Genomic DNA, 21,372 nt, shown 5'->3' with positions numbered 1-21,372 from the left:
CACACCGGCCGACAAGTGACGTTACAACCCTCCTGCGCTGGTGTATGTACCTTACAGCACACGCGCATACGGCGACCGAGCCCCGGCGACTCAGCTGCGGATTGGGGGGTCGACCACGACGAGCGGCGACGCGCCGCCGCAGTCGCAACCTGCATTTCAGCCAACATAAGCGCTACGACGGACAGAGTTCGAGAATCATTTGTCCTTCGGTCATGGTATGAAAAGGTTGCGCACAAAATTCTGCAGGCCCACGGCTTGCACTAGTGGCTTCCGGCGCCCAGGGCATCCTTATCAGTGGTTGCACCCCGCTTCAGTACTTTGGACTGTTTGACAGATATTGACAGTTGGACAGACAGGATCCGCTCCAGTGGATGGTTGCGCTCACCCCCAGCGGCGCTCGCATAGTCTCACTATACTTAGCCGCCACACGCATGTTATGGAGAGAGACACGAATGGCAGCTCGAAGCTGAGACTGAATGCCGGGTTCCAACTGTGCATCATGTATGTACACGCGCGCACCCGCATAACGTACATGCAGAGCGTTAAGAGGCTGACAAGAGCGACGCATCGGCGGAACGGCGGCGATTCGCAAAGCAGAGGCGGATTATAAATAAAGCGGCGGTATGGAGTACACTACGGGGGGCCAGGCCGGGTGGCAACGACATGGGGTAATAAGAGCAGGCCCACCTGCAAGAAGCGAAGCAGAGCGAGCGCGCGAAGGGGAAAGACGGCGGGTAGGAGAGGGAAGGGCGGCCGGCCAGAGGGGGTCGTTACATGTGCGCATCACTGCGCACAGCAAGTAAGGTGCGTAGGGGGTAGAGGGAGTGCCGCTAATTCTGTCACAACGAGAACGGTCCGTGCTCGACGGAAGCCAGAGTGCCGCGCGCGTATGACCAGGCGCGCGGAGCGGTGGCGAGGAGAACAACAGCCGGCGTGCGGGCAGCAAAGAACAAGGCGAAAGGGGGCGTAGGGCATCAGCGGAACGTATATGTAGCAGTCACGTACATCGCGGGGGAGCGGCGGGAATGAGATGAGTGCTTCCAGACTCCATAAGTATCGCAAAGAGCAAGGGGCGGCTAGCACGTCGGAAAAAAGGATGGGACAGCGGCGCACGCGCACAGCTCGGGGGCGGGGCGGCAGGGGGACAGCCCGCCCGTGGATACAGCGACGAGAGGCCGCAATCATGGCCGCGGGGCGGACGCGCCTGGTGGGAGTGGGAACTCTGGGACGATGTCCGTCTCATCCGCTGAATAGGCGGAATAGGTAGAGCCCTGCATAGACACTATCCGGAGGCGGTCCTCAACCTCCCCTTTGGAGAGGTCGAGCGCGGCGATGAGTGACGCCATCGCACGCTCGCTGCCGAACGAGGAGCCAGAGTAAACGGAGGCATTGGTCTTGTGCAAAGTGGGAGGGTTGAGAGGCTCCACAGCCTGCGTAATATCGACGGTGTGCGTCGGCATCGCTTCGTGCATGTCCAGGAAGGGGTTCATCGAAGCCTGGGTGATGGTCCCGCGAGAGTCTGGGCGAATGATAGACACTCCTCGGCTCGTACGGCTGTTGCTCCGGCTGCGAGCACGACTTTGACGGTTCGGGTTGGTGGCAATGTCGCGGGCGTTGAAGAAAGGATTGTTGCTGCGGGCACGGGGCTGCTCCTCGATCATGTCCGCGAAGGGGTTCAGGGACGTGGGCACACCGGCAGCCGCGGCGATTTCGTCGTCCGTGTTCAAGACCTCGGCGGATTCCCACTGGTGAACTTGAGCAGCGAATGCCGTCGCGGGTGGGGTCGTCTTTGCCATAACCATGGTGGGCGACATGGTCCCAGACTCCTGGCGGACGGAACGCATGGACAGGAAGGAATCGTCACCGAGCGTCTCCCCATCCCACGACACCCCCCGGGCGGTAGCGGCAAACGGCTTGTCGGGCTGTTCGAGCGCAAGCTCCTCGGCAAGTGTAGGGTGATACTTGGTGAACTCAAGCTTCGGAAGGTCGTAAGCGTTTTCATCTTCGCGGGTGGTGTATGCGGTGCGGATGCTCGGCGACTTCTTGAACATGGAGAAGTTCTTCTCATCCGTCTCCTGCTGGGAGGGAGACTTGGACGGGGGAGGCGCACCGGGAGCAACACCACGCTGCTGAGGCTTCTCATCGTCGAGCTGGCGGAAGGACCGGGCGTCGGCGCGTTGCTGCGCTCGCTCTGAAGCGACATTCAAGCGGGCAGCGGAGGCCGACATCTTGTCAGTCGAGCGCTTGTACCATGCTAGGAAAATGACGATGAGGACCGCGAGGCCCACGAACGCTCCGACGCATGCGCCAATGACAGTGCCGACAGGAATGGATGAATTTGAAGCCGAGGACGCAACAGCTGAGTTTGAAGGGCTCTGCGTCGAGGATGAAGTGGTGGACGCCGACGAGGTGAGGATGATGGAGGTGGTTGCGAGAGGGGGGGCAGAGGTCACACCACCGTTTGCGTTGGCCGCAGTGTTCAAGGCGAGTGCGCCAGTCGAACCAACGTTATTGGGGTCGACGGTCTTCTCGCCGCTGAGACCGGGGATTGGGGTGTCTTGACGGCGTTTGTGTGAGGGGAAGATGTGCATGATAGATAGGAGACGGAGGGAAACCGATCGAGAGTGGTGAAGTAATGAGCGACAGGGGGATGAGCCCGGGGTTGGGCGGGACGGTTAGAGACTGGAGTGGGGGCCGGGGCACGTAATTAGTGGAATGTTTCGATCACACGGCGACGGGGCCGGGAAGGAGGAGTGGGAGAGAGGGGAGTGGACGCACCTGGGGAAGAAGAAACCGGAGACAGCCCTGGAGGCGAGGTGCGCCTGGGTTGTCTACGTCGTCTTGCACGACGGGCGGCGGGGGAGGGTGGTGGAGGGAGAAAGGACCGGTCGCCATCACGAAGGACGCTCTGCCTGAACGCCCGTGGGCGCTTGGCGCTCGCGTGGAATTGATAACTGCCGCTGCCGGCATCCAGCCGGCATCCCGCCTTCCCCTGCCTTCCCATCCGCTCCCGCTCGGTCCGCTCCTCGTTCGCACCCTCTCCCTCCTCGTCGTCAACAGCGTTCGCCTTCAATAACCCCGTCTGCAGAAACCTGCACTTGCCCACTCCTCGCTCTTCATTCTGCTTCCGTGCCAGCCTGTGCACTCCTGTGCACGACGGCCGGATCCGCTGTGTATCAAGAATGTGTCCGAGCGGCCATGATTCTGATCCATCACACCCGTCCGGCGCCGAGCGCTCATTCGGTCACGGTCTATGACCCGCCACTAGTACTTCGGGCGATTATGGATTAAGGCCCGTGTCTTCCACTCTCCAAGGTGGGTAGCAAGTCAGCAGGCTTGCTTTGTTCAGAAGATATCTTCAGGCTGCAGCCGGTCAACCTACCGCGCGCGCGTGCTATCGGAGAACGAACCGCCTGCCGTCGAGGGGAATCAAGTATGATGTGACTGATGATGCGTTCTGTCTCGTCAGCTCTCGCTCGAAATTAGGTTTCACAAGTACGCATGGACCTGACCCTACCTGACCCGGACCAGGGCGACAGAGTCGACCGGGCTCGAGGGCCGAGGCCAACTGCATCTACCCCTTGTACTTATTATATCAGGGATCCATTCATTCCATCTGCGCCATTAAGTCCGTGCCTGCCCCGTCTTCAACAAGTTCATGTATATACATAAGCTCAGTTGCAACTGACTGTTTCCAGGAGTACTGGAACTGCGTCGCGAACCGCCCCTTCCTTTTTGGCAAGAGCATTGCGTTGAGCGTCGGTTGTTTATTTGATGTGGGGGCTAAGGGGGGTGGATGAGCCGACAAAATGGGCATGTCTGTAAAGCCCGTGTACAGCCAAGTGTGCCTGTGCGGTCTGCCTGTAATCGAGTGCTGCATTTGGACGATCTTGCGATCTTGAGCACCGATTGCTTGATCATGATGACGTCACTGACATTTCGATCGTGGTCGAGGTGTCGGAGTACCTTGGGACTAGTACCGGTCTTTCGCACTGCACGGCATGAAAAAGTGCACAAGCCATGAAGTTGCTCGTCTGTACAAAAAAACCAAGGATTATAGCCTCCAGTACGTTATTGCAAAACCTTTGACGTGTGTGCCTGTAAGAAGCAGACAGAGCGAACAGCAAACAGATATTCTAAACACGAACGGCGCGTTTGCGGGTCACCTAGTGCAGTCTTCTAGCCATCGCCCTGATACTGGTAAGCACCTCACATATCATCCATACACCAGTTACTTATTGGATCGGTATCTAATTGCTTGATCAAGCAATCTGCGCTTACCGATACTCGTATGTATTGACATTTGAGAAGGATGATCTAGCGCCTACCGGAATTAAGCGGCGATTATAGCTGAACGGGCGTCTATACACCAGTCGTTCTCGCCGTACTTACATCATGCGCCTTGCGCAGAAGCCTGGTTGTCCTCTTACCTCTATCCTCTGCGCTCTTCCCCGTTCTGTGTCCTCAGCTACTCCCGTACCCGATACGCGTTTTGCCGGAGCCGTTTATTGAGTGCGTATATGCGTCATGTATGCTGTCTTCCGCGGGATTGAGGTGCTATGCAGGTCACTGCAGATCTTCGGAGCCATCTGCTCGCTTCATCTACAAGAGCTGCGCCATGGCGCATCACCCCCCACATCCTCAATTCCTCGATGTCGACTGGCCTTCGAACCATGATATGAGGCAACAGCCGCCATTACAGCTCGAGAATGAGTACGACATCGACCCGTCTCGCTACGACATCCTCCAGGGTGAAGTCCAGCTACCTCAGTCGCACCTGAATCGCCTCCGCCAGCAGCAGCTACAGCAGCAGCAGCTACAGCAGCGGCAACAACAGCAACAGCAGCAGCACTCGTTTCCTATGAACGGCTTTGGGCAGGGGCAACCCGAGCAGTTCGCGGGCGGAAACGACTCCATGTTCACCTTCGCAAACAACCAAGCCCAGCAGCAGCATTTTAGTCCCCCATACGGCGGGGGACAGTTCTTTCTCGAGAGCGAACAAGGATCGTACAACATGGGCTATGGCGACCATTCCGGCTCGATGCCCAGTTCTCCTTTCTTCGGCGACAACCACTCCCCATTCACATTCGCGCAAGCCCAGCAGCTCCCGCTCGGGCAGCAGCAACAACACCCTGGAAGTACACCGACGATGCGAAATTTCCAGGGCGATGTGCAGCGGACGCCAATGTACAACGTTCAATCACCCCCCGACTTCGGATCCTCACCGACGCACGGAATGGCCGGGCAAGGCATGCCTTATCATGATCAAGGGATGGGCGTGCCGCACGCAGCGAAGCGCATGCGCGCGCTAGACGACAACGAGGGGTACGCGTCCTCGGAGAATGGTGATGGGGAGGGCGCCGAAGAGGATGGACCGGCGCAGCAGAAGGAGGGTGGCGCGAAGCCTAGCAAACCGTGAGTCATGCGCGCCCTTCTTATGCGTCTCCAACCCACCAACCCTCTCCTGCGTCTGCAGTGCCGGCGCATGCGCACGCTGCAAAGGACTGAAGGTGCGCATACGGTTTGTAGTCGTCCCCTGCGCGAACTTGCCTGACGTTTGCGCAGGTGAAGTGCGAGTTCAAGACGGATCCCGATATTTGCAAACGTTGCCTGAACGGTGGACACGATTGTGTCATTCCGGGCCGCAAGAAACGCCGAGCACCTCCGTGAGTCTACTTGATAAGTTTTGTGCTCCGCGCGCTCAATGCCGTCGCGAGCAGCCGTCGCGACTTGCTCCTGGGCCAGATCCGCGAGCAGGCGACCAAGATTGAGGAGCTAATGAAGCAGCTCGAAGACGCGAACAAGCGCGCCGGGTCCAAAGGCGAGCACGCGCCGACCGCGTCACCCCCATCATCAACACACCGCTCGCAGAGCAGTCGCGATCTCACCGCGTCCGACTTCGGCGGGTCTCCAGAGCCCCCGGGCCTGCAGGTCGCGAAACCCGATGTACTCGACTGGATCGCGAAGGCACGCGAGTCAATCGAGGCGTTTGGAGGGTACATCAACATGGGTGGTCCTAGTGTAACAAAAGACATGATCGGCGAAGATGTGCTTGGGTGGCACGACAGCAGCAGCGACGACGAGGCCGTCGACTTCTTTGACGATTACGACGAGTCCAAGAGCGACGTGCAGGTGGCTGTTCAGGACGTTGACGCTAGGTCCGGTGAACCGCAGCGCGGGCGGAAGCGCCCGGGGGACCCGACGAGCGACACGCACTCATCCAGCAACAACACACATCTGTCGCGACGGAGGAACAGGGAGAGGCTCGCGATGCTGCCCCACGACGCGGCACCCATCGGGATGCTTGCGACCCTCAGCTTGCGCAAGTCGAGGAGCCGCAAATCAAGTCGGAGCCGGAGTGTCAGCACTGTGGACGAAGAAGAGTACGGGGTTGCAAACGAGGATTACTTCCGTGCTTCCAGTGAGCGGTATCACTTTTTTCCAGCTCGATCTCATTTTAACTTGTACTTGGGTCAGGTCCTGGTCCCGATCGGCCAATCATGTATGCTCAACACCAGACTCCGTACATTCTGCGCAGCGGTCTGGTAAGTCCAACAGAGGTAGAGAAGCTGTTCAAAATGTAAGTCCTTCTGCAGCGGAACTCACGTACGAACACTGACACCTTCCTAGATATTTCGATTACGTCAATCCTAGCTGTTCAATCCTGGACCCAGTACTGTATACCGCCCAGAAGACATATTGGAGGAGTCCATTTTTATTCACCGTTAGTGAGTGTTTGTTCTCATAAGCGTTATTGAAGCGATTCATGCTGACGCAGACAAGTTCTTGGTATATGTTCCAGATTCTATACCGAACGTCCAGATCTCTATCAACAAGCTATGAACTGTGCACGTCTCGCCGCTGGCTCTACGTTGATTGGTGGTCAGAAGAGTGTTGAAACTGTAGTGGCATACATTCTACTCAGCCTATATCCCGTACCTGCGAGGAAATGGGAAGAGGATCGTTGTTGGGTGTACCTTGGTCTCGCAGTTAGGTTGGTTTCTGCATTCATGCTGTACCACAATTGTTCCTCACCATGCATACACAGGATTGCTCAAGATCTAAACTTGCACTATCTCAGTACCGCTGAGCCGCAAAACGAGATGCATGCCAGAGAGATACTTAACAGAACCCGTATCTGGATGAACTGCTTCAACGTCGACAAATCAATATCTTCACAATATGGGAAGAACTTCATGGTCTTGAATACAGACTACCTCGCCACACACTCCGAGTTCTTCTACAAGAGCTCTCCCTACAACATCCCCGGCTTCGACGTGCACCTGTGTGGTTACAACGCTGAGCTCAAAGTTTTAGCCGACTTCCGGCTAACAATCTTCAGCGACCCTGACCATCCCGCGGGCTTGAATAAGGTCGGCGACTTCTTTGCAACTCCGATCCCAATGCTCACACGCCTATAGAACATCGACGTCGCCGCCGAAACCATCAAGACCGACAACAAGCTTGAAGCTTTGTGGTACACTTGGAGCGACCGTATACGCGAAGAAGGTTGCCAAGAGTTGTATGCGAAGTTCCGCACATCCTTGCTCAAGCTGGCGATCTACTATGCCCGGATGGCGGTATTGTCCTTCTCGTTCGCCCATCTGTACGGTCGCGAGGGGAGTCAGAAGCCTGACGAGCCTTTCTTCTGGCGGGTACGTGTTCTGCACTCCCTGGTCTGAACATGGATCTCATCATGCTCCCCACAGTGCTTCAACGCATGCAAAGACCTCCTCAACACGTTGCTGCATGAACTTGGAGTACCCGAATTGAGTGTGTCAGATCTTCTACCTCTCTTGGTTTATCCGCTCATTGCATGCCACAGGGCCATTTCTGAGGCACGGACCCGATGCAGAGTGTGTATTTGTGACCTTTGCCTGCGCCTTCCTCATCAAGGTCAGCGTCCTGTACGCCTTTCTCCACTGAGTAATTCACATTTCATGGCAGCTGTTGCACCCTCGTTACATCGACCTTATCCCACATGAGACCCGGGTGGAAATGCGAGAGATGGTCACCGAAGTCGCACACTTCCTCGGCTCCCCCGAAATCGCTGTCGACGACCGCCATGGCCCGAAGCTATATTCTCGCTTCCTCGAGGGCCTGCTCGAGATGCCATCCGCGCAGATCTGCGGTAGCGGCACCAACGATGGCGGCGAACAGTTGCCGTCCTCCAATCAGTTGCTCAGCCCGCCTGTCGACGGGAACTTCGAGACCGGGTCCGATTACGGGGTCGATGGCGTGCCGCCAGTCGAGGTTCAGCCGCCGTCTCCGCAACCGGGATCGCAGATGAACGTCGCCCTCCCTCCAGAAAGCCAAGCTTTCGACGACATGCAGTTCGGGGAGCCAGCGGTGAACCCTGCGCTGTTCTCCCCGCCGCTGCCATTCGACACGGAGCTCGTGCAGTCTATGCAGTCCATCACCTCGCAGCCGTGGTCCCTTGTCATGCCAGGTAAGCGCGTCCCGTGGGACTCTCTGCTTCCGCTGAGCACGGGGCGCTGATGGCTCCGATGCGTATAGGATTTAGCTGGATGGACATCATGCAGGACCCGGACGTCAGCATGCGCTTCGCCGGCTCTGGCTCCTCGGGGCAGAACCTATCGCCTAACAGTTGAACTCCTCCGCTCCCTCTCTTGCTCTCTGTCAGGTCACTATCTAGTCTCTCTCCATCTATCTCTTGCTGGTCTCACTAGACCGTGTATCATGTCCAATCGGCTGTGCGCAAATGCTGTCGTACCAAATGTACAATCATCGCATGCTTTGACTTCTACGGATCCCTACGAGCGTCCGTTGCGTGCTTCTGGTCACCGAGCAAGCCGCCGCGCAGCCGCCGGAGATGTGTGAGGTGACGAACTCACGCGGCCGGTGGAAAATAATGTCTATGGAACGCAATCTCACCGGTACATCGGATGGCCGATCTCACCGGTGCATCGCATGGCTGACTCACTCTAGCAGCAGCTCTCTTAAAGCAGCGGTGCTCGCTTCTTTCTTCGCCGCCGATACGCTCTCCACGTTCCAAGGCCCAACAATGGAGACGGCCCCCCAATACGTGGACACGGCGTGCATAGGTCGGTCTCTACGCCTCCGCTACTACAGCCCAAGGGTCCTTCGAAGCTGACCCCTGTTAATGATAGCGTTGACTTTATATGAAACCGCTGTCGCCCTTCATCGCGAAAAGTCTTACATCTGGCCGCGGATGAACTCCATAGCCGCGATGCATTATATGCTGATGCGGCTTTTGTTGTTCTTGTCGATGACCATGACCATGACCGCAGTCATATGGTCAGAGTACCACGTCCGACTGAACTCCAGCACCGTGAGTGACTCATTTCCGAAAACATGCCCTTGTGGTCGACTAAACAAGTTGTTTGAAGGGTCCGGAAAGTAGAGTTTACTCTGTCATTGTAGACACGAAGGTGGCTAGTAGAATAGTTTTGAACGTGGTCGCGGTCGGTGAGTCCCATGCACCAAGATGCACGCGACGCGTTGAGCCCACATTTTGCTGGTAGTGTTCACTGCACTTCGCACCGCTGCTTTATGCGGGAAAGATTTGCGAATCTTGCACGCCATCGTCGCCTTGGGAATGGTGTTCCCTATCACGGAAATTGTGAGTGCGCACAATATTCTGACCGTCTCAATACCCAAGTCTACTCACACTGTCGAGCACGTTCAGTTGATGCTCACCATCGCGGAAGTTTCGAGGCGCGCGTAAGTATTGCCCAATGATTTGTTTCTTTTCGTTGACATGCTCGCATAGTAGTGAGCCTTGCCTGGTAAAATAAATACGGCGTTCCGCTCTCATCCACCCTACAGCGAGCGGATGGATCGGACATTCGACGGCAATCGCAACCAATCTCTCCGTCTTTTCGTTCACTTGGCGACGGGTTCGACCCAATGCTCGCATCGAGGGGTTCTCTGGAAAGCTGGAGACCACTTTGTTTGTTGACGGTAAGCCCTCTTGAGAATCAAGTCACGAGGACTCGGAGGATTGACGCGCCTTCATGATGTAGGTGCCATCAATTTTGTGCAAGTGTCCCGTGGTTTTCATCTGTCAAGCTTGTCTGAGCTTTACTCGCACGTTCCAGTGCTTTAACGGTTGTGAACTTGATTTGCTATCCAGTCTCATCAGCTTACCCCGAGGTACGTTACGAGGTGATCTATGTCACTTGATCTAATGAATACTATCGTAGTTCCACGATTCGCTGCTTGGGCTTGCGACAACGTACGTGAATTCGTTCATTTCCCGCGAAGGTTCCGGTGCTGATGATTCCTACGTATGTGATGTTCAGTTTGCATGCCATCCTTACGTGTCGTTTCATGCTCGATCTTCATGAGGCTTATGCGTCGCTCTCTGGAAACTCGGAAATGTCGTTGAACTCATATGGTGAGCTGTCGTTCAATCGCGGCCATCCGTTGGATAGTATACATCCAGGAAGAGGGAGTGTCTAGAGCGCAACCTTCGATTCATAGATGGTCTTTGGAGACGCCGGAATTCTCCGACATCTAGGTAGATGGTACCATTGGGCGGTCATGGGTAAACGTCATGTAATTTCGTCAATGCATAGTCGTACAGGTCTTAGTTTCAAATAAGTGCTGAAGCTTCAAGTGCCTTGAACCAACGAGTAGCGTTAAATCGTGTACCGGAAGTCCGGCGCACGATCTCCGAGCCTGCGTAGCTCTTCTGGAGAATACTTGATACCACGTTCATCGGCCTCTTTCATGGCGGCGTCACGTTGGGCGTTGATGCGTTTGTACGAGATGACGATGATGGGCAGGGTGATCAGTCCGATGGCCACGAACATCATCTCGAGGCTGTCTGTAGACCACCGACCTCAGTCGTGAGCGTTGAGAGACAAACAGAATGAGCTCACGGCCAAGAATGTACCGGGGAGCGTCTCCGCTGCGATATACATTGCTTGCAATTGCCCCCGAGAAGTTGCCAATCCCGATGTGCAGGGCCATGCCGAGCCCACGCTTATAGTGCCCCGCGAGATTATTCCCGAGCCTTGAGTGAAGGATTAGCCGTGGAAGAACTTTTGGGAATTCGATGGACTACGCACCAAGCGACGATGCCAGGGAATGAGGAATAACCGCCGATAACACAAAGGAAAGTCCCAAAGTACTTGACTCCGATTGGCACATTGGCGACGTTGATCCCGAAGCCGACCATGCATGTGATGAGTCCTGCGAGCACGAAAGGCCAACGAATTTGGAGTTTGTCGGACCAGTACGCGCAGGTGATAACGCCGATTGCTGAACGCAACGCAACACGTTAGTTGCTGGAAGAGGTCAACACGTTCGTAGGACGTGCGGGACGTACTTGCAAGAAGGTAGGCCGGGACGGTCAACAGCTGAGAGATTGCAGTGCTGAATCCGAAACTAAATGCGACGCCCATGAACTCTAGAAAATCGATTTGTTGGGTAGAAGACCCTTACCCGTTGATGATAGATCTGTTGAGGGTGCGATGAGCTATGGCTACTTGCATAAACGACACGGACTTACGGCAAAAACAGGGAGATTCCGTATACTAGGGACAATGATAAGGCCAGAAGGCCAGACTCTGAAAAGCGGGACACTTGCCTGGCGCCACGATGGACATGTAGAGGAGAATGTGCAACCAGATTTGCCAGTCGAGTAAGGTTTCCCGAATATGCCTGTACTCGAAATGCTCCTCTTCGCCGACAGACGAGTTGTCGTATTCTGGGCATAAAGTCGTAAACATCAAGAGAAGTGTCGAGAGAACGGAAAGTCATACTCTTCCGATGAACAACCCACGCCCGCTCCTCCAAAGTCAAGAAAGTAGCCGTGTGAGGGAAGTCGACGAGAACTACAAGTCTCGGTCAGCAATGACCCGCCTTGGATTGAACCCAGGGAAAATGCACCGAAGAAAGCCACGAATCCAACGATGACCGTAAGGATGCCTTCAAGAATCTAGGCGCAGCCGGTCAAAAACGCCCTTACGCATGACAGGCGTTTCAGTGAACTTACGAAGATCCATGACCATCCCAGAAGGCCAGCAGTGCCGGACATGAACGAGATAGCGAAAGCCAGCAGCCCAGAGAAGGCGCCAGCCAGACTCGCTCCACCGTAGAAAAGTCCGATCCGGTATTGGAGTTTGTGCCGCGGATACCAAAGGGAGAGACTGTGCCGGGTGATATTCAACAGGGGACTATTGACCGAGCACTTCGTCAAGGGAACGTACTAGTATACCACGCCAGGGAACAGGCCCGCTTCCGCCACGCCCAACAAGACACGGGTTCCGACGAGTTGCGGATAGCTAACAACGAACCCTTAGACGGTATTAAGGTGGGGCGGATGGAAGGACGAACTTCTTTACAAGCCCCATGAGCGTCCTGAGAGAATAGCTACTGAGTCGAGAGCTCGTAAAGTTGGCAGGTACAGCACTGACATAATGACGCCCCACAAAAGCTAGGATGCGTTATGAGATTTCTAATCTGCAAGAAAGCGGATGGCTCACCGTTATCCCTGGAAGCCACCGCGATGGCCTGAACTTCTTCAACAAGAAGCTAGCAGAAGAACCAGGTTAAGAAGCCATCAAGATGTGAGGAGTTGCGGGTGGCTTACTTTGCCGGACATTCAAAGATACAGTAAGGCTAAGCATCTTTTTGAGATGATATTTCCCTCATGCGAAACAAATGTACGTACAATGAAATACATGGTCTGAGAGACGATAGTCAGTCGTTGTGGCTACGCATCCACCGACAGACGATACTCACTAAAGCAATGTTGTACTTGTCACCGGTTAGATTCAACTGTGTCGTTAAACCTTGCAGCTTCGCGTTCCCTGAGTCAGACGTGAGCCTCGAGACGTCAACATCATCGGAGAGACAAGACATCGCACCGATGTTCCCTCGGTCCAAGAATGAGCATAGATACATGAGCGTCAGGATCGGCAAGATGCGCATGTCGATCTTGCGCCAGAGTCTCTTCTCCTCTTCCGCAGTGAGCGTGGGGGGCGGGGGCAACTTGTCGTCTCCGCCATATGCCAGCTGTTTCGGGGGCCCGCCGACGTTCTCTTCTACCGAGACTCTGTCCTTCTCCAAACTGGTGGAGCGCACGACACCGACCTTCTCGGACATAGGAATTGAAAGCGGAGCAGCGACGGGTTGTCCTGGAGCGGCTGTTGGAACCTCCGGTGACCGGGGAGCAATCGAGGAAGAGCGGGGAAGCAGGGGGCTGGAGGACGTTCACGCCTTAAATATTACCGGCTCTGAAGCTACTTATCCGCAAAGTCACCGTGTCCTGTATGGAGCACGTGAAGCATATCGCGCACGATTGGGTAAGTGAGGATCTAGGGTCGAGAAGAGTGCTCCGGCCCCAGTCGGCCTTGAATAGCGCAATCACTGGCAGTGTCAGCGGTGAATATGGTCCGGAAGTTGAGGAAGCACACTCACGATCAGATCAATGACGTACACCTCACGCGGACCGGCAAGGTTCGAAGCGAGAACGGCGGCCGACGAAAGCGCAGTCCGGCAATGGGAGCATGAGTTCGACAAGTGTAAGACCTAGTCTTGCATGGAACTCACCTCGAACATACAAATATCTGCACACCAAGTGCCACGCAGTCACGCAGCGACCGCGTTAAATACTGCAAGCCAGCTGAACAGATGGCGTGCAAATCGTGTTGCCAGAGGCCAAATGACGCGCGAGGGTCACGCGGAGCGTGAATGCGGAGAATGCGGGGCTCGCTTGTCACTTGTGTACCACGAGGGGCACGCATATCGCGTTCCTTCCCATGTTCGTTTGACTGGATGCAACTAAATCTCAGGAACGTCAGTACGGTCGTCGGTGTTTTTCGCCCGCCTTCATCACGCGTGATAGCAGTTCGAGAAGCTCGCACGGGGGTCCGTAGACTGAATTATCCACGTGAGCGCGGACCTTGCTCGTCGCCAAGCATACCGCGACCTCGATGTTTGGCAAGCTTGATCCAGTGACAAGTCCGTCGAAGATACGGTGGATAGCGTGGACACACTGGGTTCAAGCGTGCTATCTGGCAGAGGACAAGGTCAACGATCCTGAGAGAGCGACTCGAGAGAATCCGTACACAACCGTACAACTTCGTATAAATCCTGCCATTACTTCCTCAACTGAGCTACCCATCCACACATCACCGCTTGATGAATCCAACGAGCTCTTTCTGCAGCTCGCGCTGGCGGCGGGCCTTCTCCAGGTCGTCGAGCGAGCGCAGGTCGAACACCACGTCGCGTGTCTTGCCAAAGTAGACCTAGATCCCAACGCGCGCAGATAATCAACACCAGTCCAGCAACCTCCATCGCGCCTGATGAGCACACGCACCTCCTGCAACAGGTTCCGCATCTTGATCTCCATCTCCTCGATCATCCGGCCCGTGTTCGAGATGTGCGACGTGTGGTCCTGCAGTGGCCAGTCCTGCTCCTGCTGACGCGTCATGCTCCCGCTCAACGTCACCTCCCCGTCCCGCTTGCCCTCCTCCGCCTTGTCCGCGCCCAGCTTTCCCCGCACGCCGACCAGACCCTCGTCCTTGCCGCGTGCGGACGCCGCGCGGTCGACCATCTGGAGCATGACGGTGGAAGTAAGCTTGTAGTGCGCCTGGCGACCGCGCTCTGCTGCTTCGAAGACATGGATGGAATCCCAGGAGCCTGACGGCTCTCCTGGGGCGGTGGATACCAGCGCTGTTAGGAGTTCAGCAAATGAGCCGACCACGAGTATGAGAGACATACCTTTCTTAAGTAACACGACGCCAGCAAACCCGCCATCGTCAAGATCCCATAAGAAGACTGACGAGACACCGCCCTCGTAGTACCTGCATGCAGGAGAGGCAAGTGTCGGAGATGGGGTACGCAAACAAAGGAGACAGACGTACATTTCACGATAGGTATCAAACGCCTCGTTCGCCGCAATTTCTAGTTTGCGGAGCTTGGACGAAGGGACTGTCCCATCCTCGAGCGGAGGGTCGTACTCGTTCGACCATGGCGACCTGCAAGAGGCTCAGGACGCCGCATACATGGATGCACCCAGCGGCGCACGCACCTGTAGCTGTCACCATCCCTGTTGTAGTCACAAGCAAGATATTCCTTCCCCGTCGCGCGATCCGTCATCACTTTGAGCGGCTGGTCCACGCTACCCAGGAGGTCGTCCGCGTAGTCCGGGCACATGGCCACCAGGGAGGCGACGTTTTCCTCGACATGGGTAGGCGGTAGACGCCGCATAAGATCAAGCATGGAATCGACGAGGTCACCCATGGTAGCAGCGAGACCGTGTGGGGTCGTGAATTGTGAGTTGGGAGGGACACTGACCGCGCAGTGCCGTTGCTGTGGCTAGGTGCAGGACGCGAGGTGCGGGGACCAGGAGGCTTGGAAGTGTTAGAAAGATCAGTATTAGCGAGTGGCAAGGGGTCTCGTCACTTTAAGCGCCCGTTGAGGGTCTGAGTCTGCCTCGTCGGCCCGCCCCGGAGATACCTGGAGCGCTGTTATCTGTAGAGGCGGACCAGGGAGCCTCTATATTGTCAGTATCATCCGCGACGCCTTGAGGAGTAGGAGAATGCACCTTGCACACGTTTGACAAGAAATACATTCACCAAAATCCGGCTCACTGGCCCGGACTGCCATCGGGGCCAAATTGGGGTGTTTGATGATGCGCGGCGCGGCAGGCGCTTTCAGCGCTCAGCTTCAGAATTGGCCGCAGTGATGGAGTGTCATTAGCCGTACACCCACCATCCGCGCGCCTTTCCATTGCTATGTGTCCATTACACTTGATTCATTCTGTTACGCTCCGCATTACTTGTTCCCGACACGCCCATGATGGCAGTGTCCAATCTCCTGTCTCCAGTAGCACTTAGTTCACGCACTGTCGTCTAGTAGCGAGCAACGCAGCTCTCACTTTCCTTCTCTTCCTCTCTGCCCCGCGTGCGATCATCAAGACTTATTCACGTACCACGCGGTCCCTCTCTGTTCTTCGTCGACTGTTCTACTTCTCGCCATGTCTGGAGCTAACAAATGCGAGTCCCTTTGCACTTTATCAATCTCTCTCTATACTGACCCGCTCATACCCTCTTCTAGCCATCGACTGGGTTCAGTATGTCTTCAGTGAAGGCTTCGATCGGGACTGCGACACGCAGTCCAAGCGTCACTTGGTCGGCCCAAGCGGTTCCTCGCCCAACGAGCACCTCAAGCTGTGGGACGACGACGACGCCTCCAGCCTGACTTGGGTCGACTCCTCGCGCCATGGCGTCTCCAAGCTCGAAGCCTATCTTTACTACCAAGGAATTCGTGGCGATAGGAAGCATGCTCCGAAACTGATCTATCGGACGTCCACTGATATCTTCTCGCCACCTTCCGGGCCATCGCAAGACCTGCGCAAAATGCAGCTCCTCACCGTTCACGGGTATGAAGAACTCGGCCAGGACAACTTGTGGGAAGTAATCCGTGACGGGGTTCGTAACCTTCTTAAAGCGTAGCAACCTGCGGACTAATATTCCTCCCAAGACGGCCGGACTCCTCGACCGCAAAGACATCAAATACACCTCGGTCGACCTCGTTCGCTTCAGATGGGAGGAGCAGAGCGAGGATAGTCGCACCAAGGCGGTTACTAGTCTCGCCACCATTTGGATTGGCGTCCTTCCCGACAGCACCAACGGCGACGCCGCATTCAACTGCACCCAGGACATTCTCCAGCTTCTCAAGAAGCACGAGATCGACGATGTCGACGTCGCCTATCGTGAGTCGGAGGCTTGGCCTCTCGCTGGTCCCATCCTCTACGCCCCAGTCAACGACCTCCATCCTCTGAAGGGCGTCATCGACTGGGTAACGACTTCTCTTAGCTTGCCCATCGCTGGGTTGAGGACGCTACATATGCAAGGCACCCTTGGCTTCTACTTTAAGATCGGTGAGGACCTCTATGGCGTCACCGCACGCCACGTGTTGTTCCCCGACACGGAGGGCAATGCCCTCTACCGCTACAACTCCTGTGCGTTCGTTTCCCATTTCTCCTTGCAGGAGGTGAGCCGGATTCTGACCACGCCTACACAGCTGTTCCAAAGAAGAACGTCGTTCTCATGGGCAATAAGGCCCTTGATGACCTCCTTGCGTCCATTCAAGCCCTCATTGGAACGCTGAAGAACACCGTCGTCGTCTTGAACAAAAGAGTGAAGGCGTACACGAAGAAGGCGAGTGGCGGCGACGAACAGGCGGCGAAGGACCTGGCAACGTATCAGCAGAACCTGAACGACACGGAGGCGACGATAGTGGAGCTCAGGAAGTTTTGGGCGCTGTTGAAGAGAGACTGGTTTGCTGCCGACGACCGCGTCATCGGCCACGTCGTCTGGTCCCCCGCCCATCACCGGCCTCAACCCCCCTCACGGGTACACATGCGACGTGTGCGTCATCAAGTTGAACAAGCGCAAGTTCATGCCGAACTTGAGGGGCAACGCGATCGATCTCGGTGAGTGCTGACCCGGCCGACTGCAAGTGCCCAACTCAACTGTTCATATTCTAGGCACTGAGATCGAATCCGGCAAGTTTATGAGTCTCCTGTGCCCTCGCTACGACGCACCCTCCGAGTTTGACTACCCTGAGGATCGCCTCTATCTGATTCAAACTATTCTCGCCGCCGCTCAGACCAGGGAGCCCGACAGTCAAGATATAAAGGGCGACCCGACCCGCTTCGTCATCAAGCGCGGCCAGACAACGCGCACCACCGTCGGCCGTCTCAATGGTTTCGAGTCGCGCGAACGCCGCTACAGCCTCTTTGGCAACTTCGACTCGGTTGGGATGGCGGTGTGCCCGTACGACAGTGACTCGGGTCCCTTCTCTCGAGGTGGTGACTCTGGGGTTGCCATCGTTGGTGCTAACAACGACTTCGTGGCCCAGCTCACTAGCGGCACTGGGTCGGCTCACTCTTCCGACATCACATACGGCACCCCCATCGAGTGGCTCTGGAACGACGTCATCAAGGTCGAGTTCCCCAACGCTGTCCTCTTCTTCGACGGCAATTAGGTTCGTCTCAAGTTTCTCTTTTGTTACCACCCGTCCCTCATTACTTCGTAACTGACAACTTTGATTCCAGGACCTTGTGAGACGTCCTCGTATCTCCTTTTTCTTCCTCCACAACAAATGCCCGTCACTATACCACCGTCGACCACGCGCAGGGTATGTCGACCCAGATACGGCAACCAGATCAGATCGAAGCGGTACTTGTTCATGTCGGTGTGTTTGACTACTATAGTGGAGGGGGAAATTCTGCGACTGTCTTTCGGAGAAATAAAACTGGCTGCTCACCACAAAACGCTCAACACTATGAACAATCATACATTGTAGCTGGTCTCGCGTGGGACAGACGTCATCTCGCCTTTGTTCTCAAGCACGCTGTAGGCACTCAAGTTACAATAACGTACATAATAATAACTATTCCTCTATTCTTCCTGACCATTCAAAGCTCTTTCAGAGTCTTCAGCATCCGTAAGCTTGGGCCTTTTTACTTTGTTGGCAATACGCCCCTCAGCTCCTTCGTCGCCTAAGTTCTTAGCATTTGCGATTTCCATGATATTGAACTTTTGTAGTTTGTAGTAGTCCTTCACCACGCTGACGCCGCATACGCTCTGTATAATATGTGAGTTTCAATGACAACAAGACCGAGAGAACGCAAACTTTAAAGATCTCGACAAGGATAAACAGCTCGGGACTGCCCAGAGAGACTGTGTGCCCTTCTGGCACACATTTTGCAATCTCAGGGATCAGTGTGTCCCGCTTGAGCGTGTTGTGATTCCGTATGCGCAGTTCGATCTTGTACTACGGCGTTTTCAGCAAGCCATGTGGACACTCAGGCGAAGAAGCTCTCACCGTGAACTTCTTGTCCGACGGTTCAGGCGACAGCGCTGCCTTGACGATTCGTGTACACAACGATTGTATTTCTGGTATGTTCGCTGCACAGCTCGCAGAGACAGGAGTAAGGCGCTGAGAGAAGCTTCGGGCTATGAGACCGAGATGCCACAGAGACTAGAGGACTCGTACCGTGTGTTCGTGACACCCGTGTCAAGGACGTCTTGCACAAGCGTGGCTACGAGCATCACGGGATCAACCGGTGATTTGCAGGAGATGAACACCACTACCGTGACATTCAGACGGACAGTCCAGCGTAAAATCTGATTGACACTCACCACAGGGGGTATTCGTGAGGCAGTTAGCTACAGTCACCACGTGAGTCTTGATGGAGCCGATGTGGTGCAAAAGACATACCGAACCTTGTCTCTCTCCTCGGCCGCTTCATGGACGCGAGCTCCTTTGCAATCTGGTTCTCCAGGTCGTCCGCCCCTCCGCCGCCATCCTCGTCAGACTCGTCAGGATCCTTCCCATCTGAGGGTCCCTTCTGTGGCCAAAGTCTATTTGCAAGCTGTGCGATCGCGCACGTCAGAACACCGGAGATACAAAGCCTGATCATCCTGCTCACAGATTCGAACACCTCATACAGTTCGCTAACGGCCTGCTTCTCCTTCCCTTTGACACAGGTCACCCATACGCCGGGTCCGTCAATGCTTCTCTGCCCCCAGATAGGGGTGCCATCCTGTGGAGATGTTGTACGATTGGAATGGAAAGTGATGATTCATGGACTCACAGTGCGGAATCGTCTCCTGCCCCTATCTTTTCCGTCTGCCTTTCTCTTGGAGTCTGACATCGCGTGGGCGGCTGCGCAAGCAGATTTTTGTGGCAGGCGTTGTGGAGGTGATGGCAAAAAGGCAAGGAGCAGTGATCTACGCGAGAGCTGAGAGCCGTCCGGTCCGGGCGCAGGCTAGATCATAAGTGGCGAAGCGCCGGTTGTCTCCCTGCTTGTCTCCGAAATCATCATCCCGGGCGGTGTGCCCATCGTCTCCCAGCACGAATACCCACCAAGCACCCACGATGGCGCGCAGCTCTCCACTCTCTCCCCCTACGCTCTACCTGCATGTCCAGCCTCGACGAGCTCCGCAAGAGACTGGCTAGGTACTACTCATGCAGCAACGTCGCCTTCAGCCGCGGCGTCCGGGTCCACTCTGCCACCTTTCAGCCCCTCGCGAGCAGGCAAAACCAAGATCGTCTGGTAGTGCAGCGATACCATATACGCGGGCAGGAGTGGCTGGTACTTGCGGTCTGTGATGGTACGTGCACTTTGCTCACTCAACCCCTCCAGGCTTTCGAACATCTCCTGCGTCGTGTAGGCCATGGAGGAGCGAGCACGGCCCGTCACACGGCCTCGCACCTCCCAAACCGCCTACGCGCCACTATAGAGCGTACGCTATCGGTGGGGTGGCGCGGCAAGCTCGATCGCGAGAACATGCTCAAGAAATCCGCGAATGTCACTGCGGAACTGCGACGTTGTGTGAGGGAGTTCGACCGCGAGCTCGGCGAGGTTGTACGCACCGTTTGTCCGGACCCCACAGCACTCACAGAGAACCAAACTCGTGGGATTGTCCTGGAATACGGCGACGTACTGTGGCGCGCCTGCGCAGGGACCACCTTGGCAGCTACCATAGTGAATGTCGACTACCGGCTCATGTGGGCCATTAATGTCGGCGACTCGACCGTGGGTGAGTGCGCATATAGGTGGCTTTTCGCACAAGGTCGATGACACTTCTTCAGCTCTGTCTACTGCCGACGCCAATGGAAAACGCTGGGTGCATGAGCCCTGCGCCTTGCATGTGTTGACAAATCCTCGGGAACGCAAGAGAATTCTTCGCAAGCACCCCGGGGAGCCTCATGTCATCCGTGGCGGCCGAATATTGAGCGATCTTTCAATGTCACGGAGTGAGCATGTCTGTCGGATATGTGGACCATTACTTACTGTTTGTGGTCGCCGCAGGTATAGGTGATTACGCCTATAAACTTGACGCCAGTTACTCTACAAACCTGTTTCGCCACCTCACCATGTATGGAATACCACCTCTCAGTCGGAAGATTACGAAGAACATCCTCACTCCCCCCTACATAACCGCCGACCCATCGGTCCGGTTTATTGATCTACAACCAATTTGGGATCAACATCCCGTGATCATGGTGTACTCCAATGGTATCGACAATCTCGTGCGCGGCTGCTCGTACCTCCATCCGCATCGACCTACGGACATCGTCGCTTCACGGGCAATATCCGTACTACTTCAAGACGAAGTCGACGAATCGGTGGGCGATGTCTTGGGGCACGAGGTTGATCCACATTGGAGTGGTGCGATCGGCAATCGAGCGGTCGACGTTCTCGGGAACCTGGCGGCCGGGACCAGCGTCCAGAAACTACAGCTGCTCATGCACCAACCTCTACTATCGGACCGTTCTACATCTCCCAGGCTCTATGTAGATGATACAACTCTGGTCTTGTGCTTCTTACGGACAGATACCCCTTCATAGACTACA

General features: G+C 55.6%; 7 protein-coding genes across 7 annotated transcripts; 3 read left to right on the top strand and 4 right to left on the bottom strand.

Annotated features, from left to right (window-relative positions):
- Positions 1–1,181: 1,181 nt before the first annotated feature.
- On the bottom strand, positions 1,182–2,591 carry BXZ73DRAFT_73498 (uncharacterized protein; the record flags this gene model as incomplete). The annotated part of the gene is made up of 1 exon (XM_048021904.1): positions 1,182–2,591. One exon carries the CDS (start codon positions 2,589–2,591, stop codon positions 1,182–1,184), a length of 1,410 nt encoding a protein of 469 aa, XP_047883327.1.
- Positions 2,592–4,618: 2,027 nt separating this feature from the next.
- On the top strand, positions 4,619–8,612 carry BXZ73DRAFT_38492 (uncharacterized protein; the record flags this gene model as incomplete). The annotated part of the gene is made up of 13 exons (XM_048018204.1): positions 4,619–5,415; positions 5,477–5,510; positions 5,566–5,666; positions 5,721–6,421; positions 6,478–6,580; positions 6,631–6,728; positions 6,784–6,994; positions 7,049–7,373; positions 7,422–7,655; positions 7,710–7,773; positions 7,826–7,896; positions 7,948–8,449; positions 8,518–8,612. The coding sequence occupies 13 exons, from the start codon at positions 4,619–4,621 to the stop codon at positions 8,610–8,612; spliced, it is 3,336 nt and encodes a 1,111-aa protein (XP_047883326.1).
- A 2,013-nt stretch (positions 8,613–10,625) lies between these two features.
- BXZ73DRAFT_38062 (MFS general substrate transporter) lies at positions 10,626–13,098 on the bottom strand (the record flags this gene model as incomplete). Its single annotated transcript, XM_048018116.1, has 17 exons — positions 10,626–10,813; positions 10,869–11,002; positions 11,058–11,250; positions 11,318–11,376; positions 11,501–11,525; positions 11,573–11,698; positions 11,754–11,825; positions 11,881–11,929; positions 11,987–12,140; positions 12,201–12,275; positions 12,328–12,351; positions 12,408–12,427; positions 12,477–12,525; positions 12,584–12,612; positions 12,665–12,679; positions 12,736–12,803; positions 12,861–13,098. 17 exons carry the CDS (start codon positions 13,096–13,098, stop codon positions 10,626–10,628), a joined length of 1,518 nt encoding a protein of 505 aa, XP_047883325.1.
- A 1,028-nt stretch (positions 13,099–14,126) lies between these two features.
- BXZ73DRAFT_28847 (uncharacterized protein) lies at positions 14,127–15,240 on the bottom strand (the record flags this gene model as incomplete). The annotated part of the gene is made up of 5 exons (XM_048017765.1): positions 14,127–14,243; positions 14,315–14,670; positions 14,719–14,801; positions 14,862–14,975; positions 15,029–15,240. The coding sequence occupies 5 exons, from the start codon at positions 15,238–15,240 to the stop codon at positions 14,127–14,129; spliced, it is 882 nt and encodes a 293-aa protein (XP_047883493.1).
- A 753-nt stretch (positions 15,241–15,993) lies between these two features.
- Positions 15,994–17,991, top strand: BXZ73DRAFT_96322 (uncharacterized protein; the record flags this gene model as incomplete). The annotated part of the gene is made up of 6 exons (XM_048027039.1): positions 15,994–15,999; positions 16,074–16,430; positions 16,483–16,963; positions 17,026–17,315; positions 17,386–17,437; positions 17,492–17,991. 6 exons carry the CDS (start codon positions 15,994–15,996, stop codon positions 17,989–17,991), a joined length of 1,686 nt encoding a protein of 561 aa, XP_047883494.1.
- A 416-nt stretch (positions 17,992–18,407) lies between these two features.
- Positions 18,408–19,666, bottom strand: BXZ73DRAFT_96321 (uncharacterized protein; the record flags this gene model as incomplete). Its single annotated transcript, XM_048027038.1, has 8 exons — positions 18,408–18,593; positions 18,643–18,783; positions 18,835–18,958; positions 19,006–19,099; positions 19,152–19,178; positions 19,231–19,384; positions 19,442–19,555; positions 19,607–19,666. The coding sequence occupies 8 exons, from the start codon at positions 19,664–19,666 to the stop codon at positions 18,408–18,410; spliced, it is 900 nt and encodes a 299-aa protein (XP_047883324.1).
- Positions 19,667–19,933: 267 nt separating this feature from the next.
- BXZ73DRAFT_38341 (protein serine/threonine phosphatase 2C) lies at positions 19,934–21,366 on the top strand (the record flags this gene model as incomplete). The annotated part of the gene is made up of 4 exons (XM_048018169.1): positions 19,934–20,126; positions 20,187–20,555; positions 20,608–20,772; positions 20,828–21,366. 4 exons carry the CDS (start codon positions 19,934–19,936, stop codon positions 21,364–21,366), a joined length of 1,266 nt encoding a protein of 421 aa, XP_047883323.1.
- Positions 21,367–21,372: the final 6 nt, after the last annotated feature.

The sequence above is a fragment of the Epithele typhae genome (genome assembly GCF_022376455.1).
Source record: "Epithele typhae strain CBS 203.58 chromosome Unknown BXZ73scaffold_2, whole genome shotgun sequence".
NCBI lineage: Eukaryota > Fungi > Basidiomycota > Agaricomycetes > Polyporales > Epitheliaceae > Epithele > Epithele typhae.
Note: the sequence above shows the minus strand (reverse complement) of the source record. Positions and strands in the feature narration are given on the sequence as shown.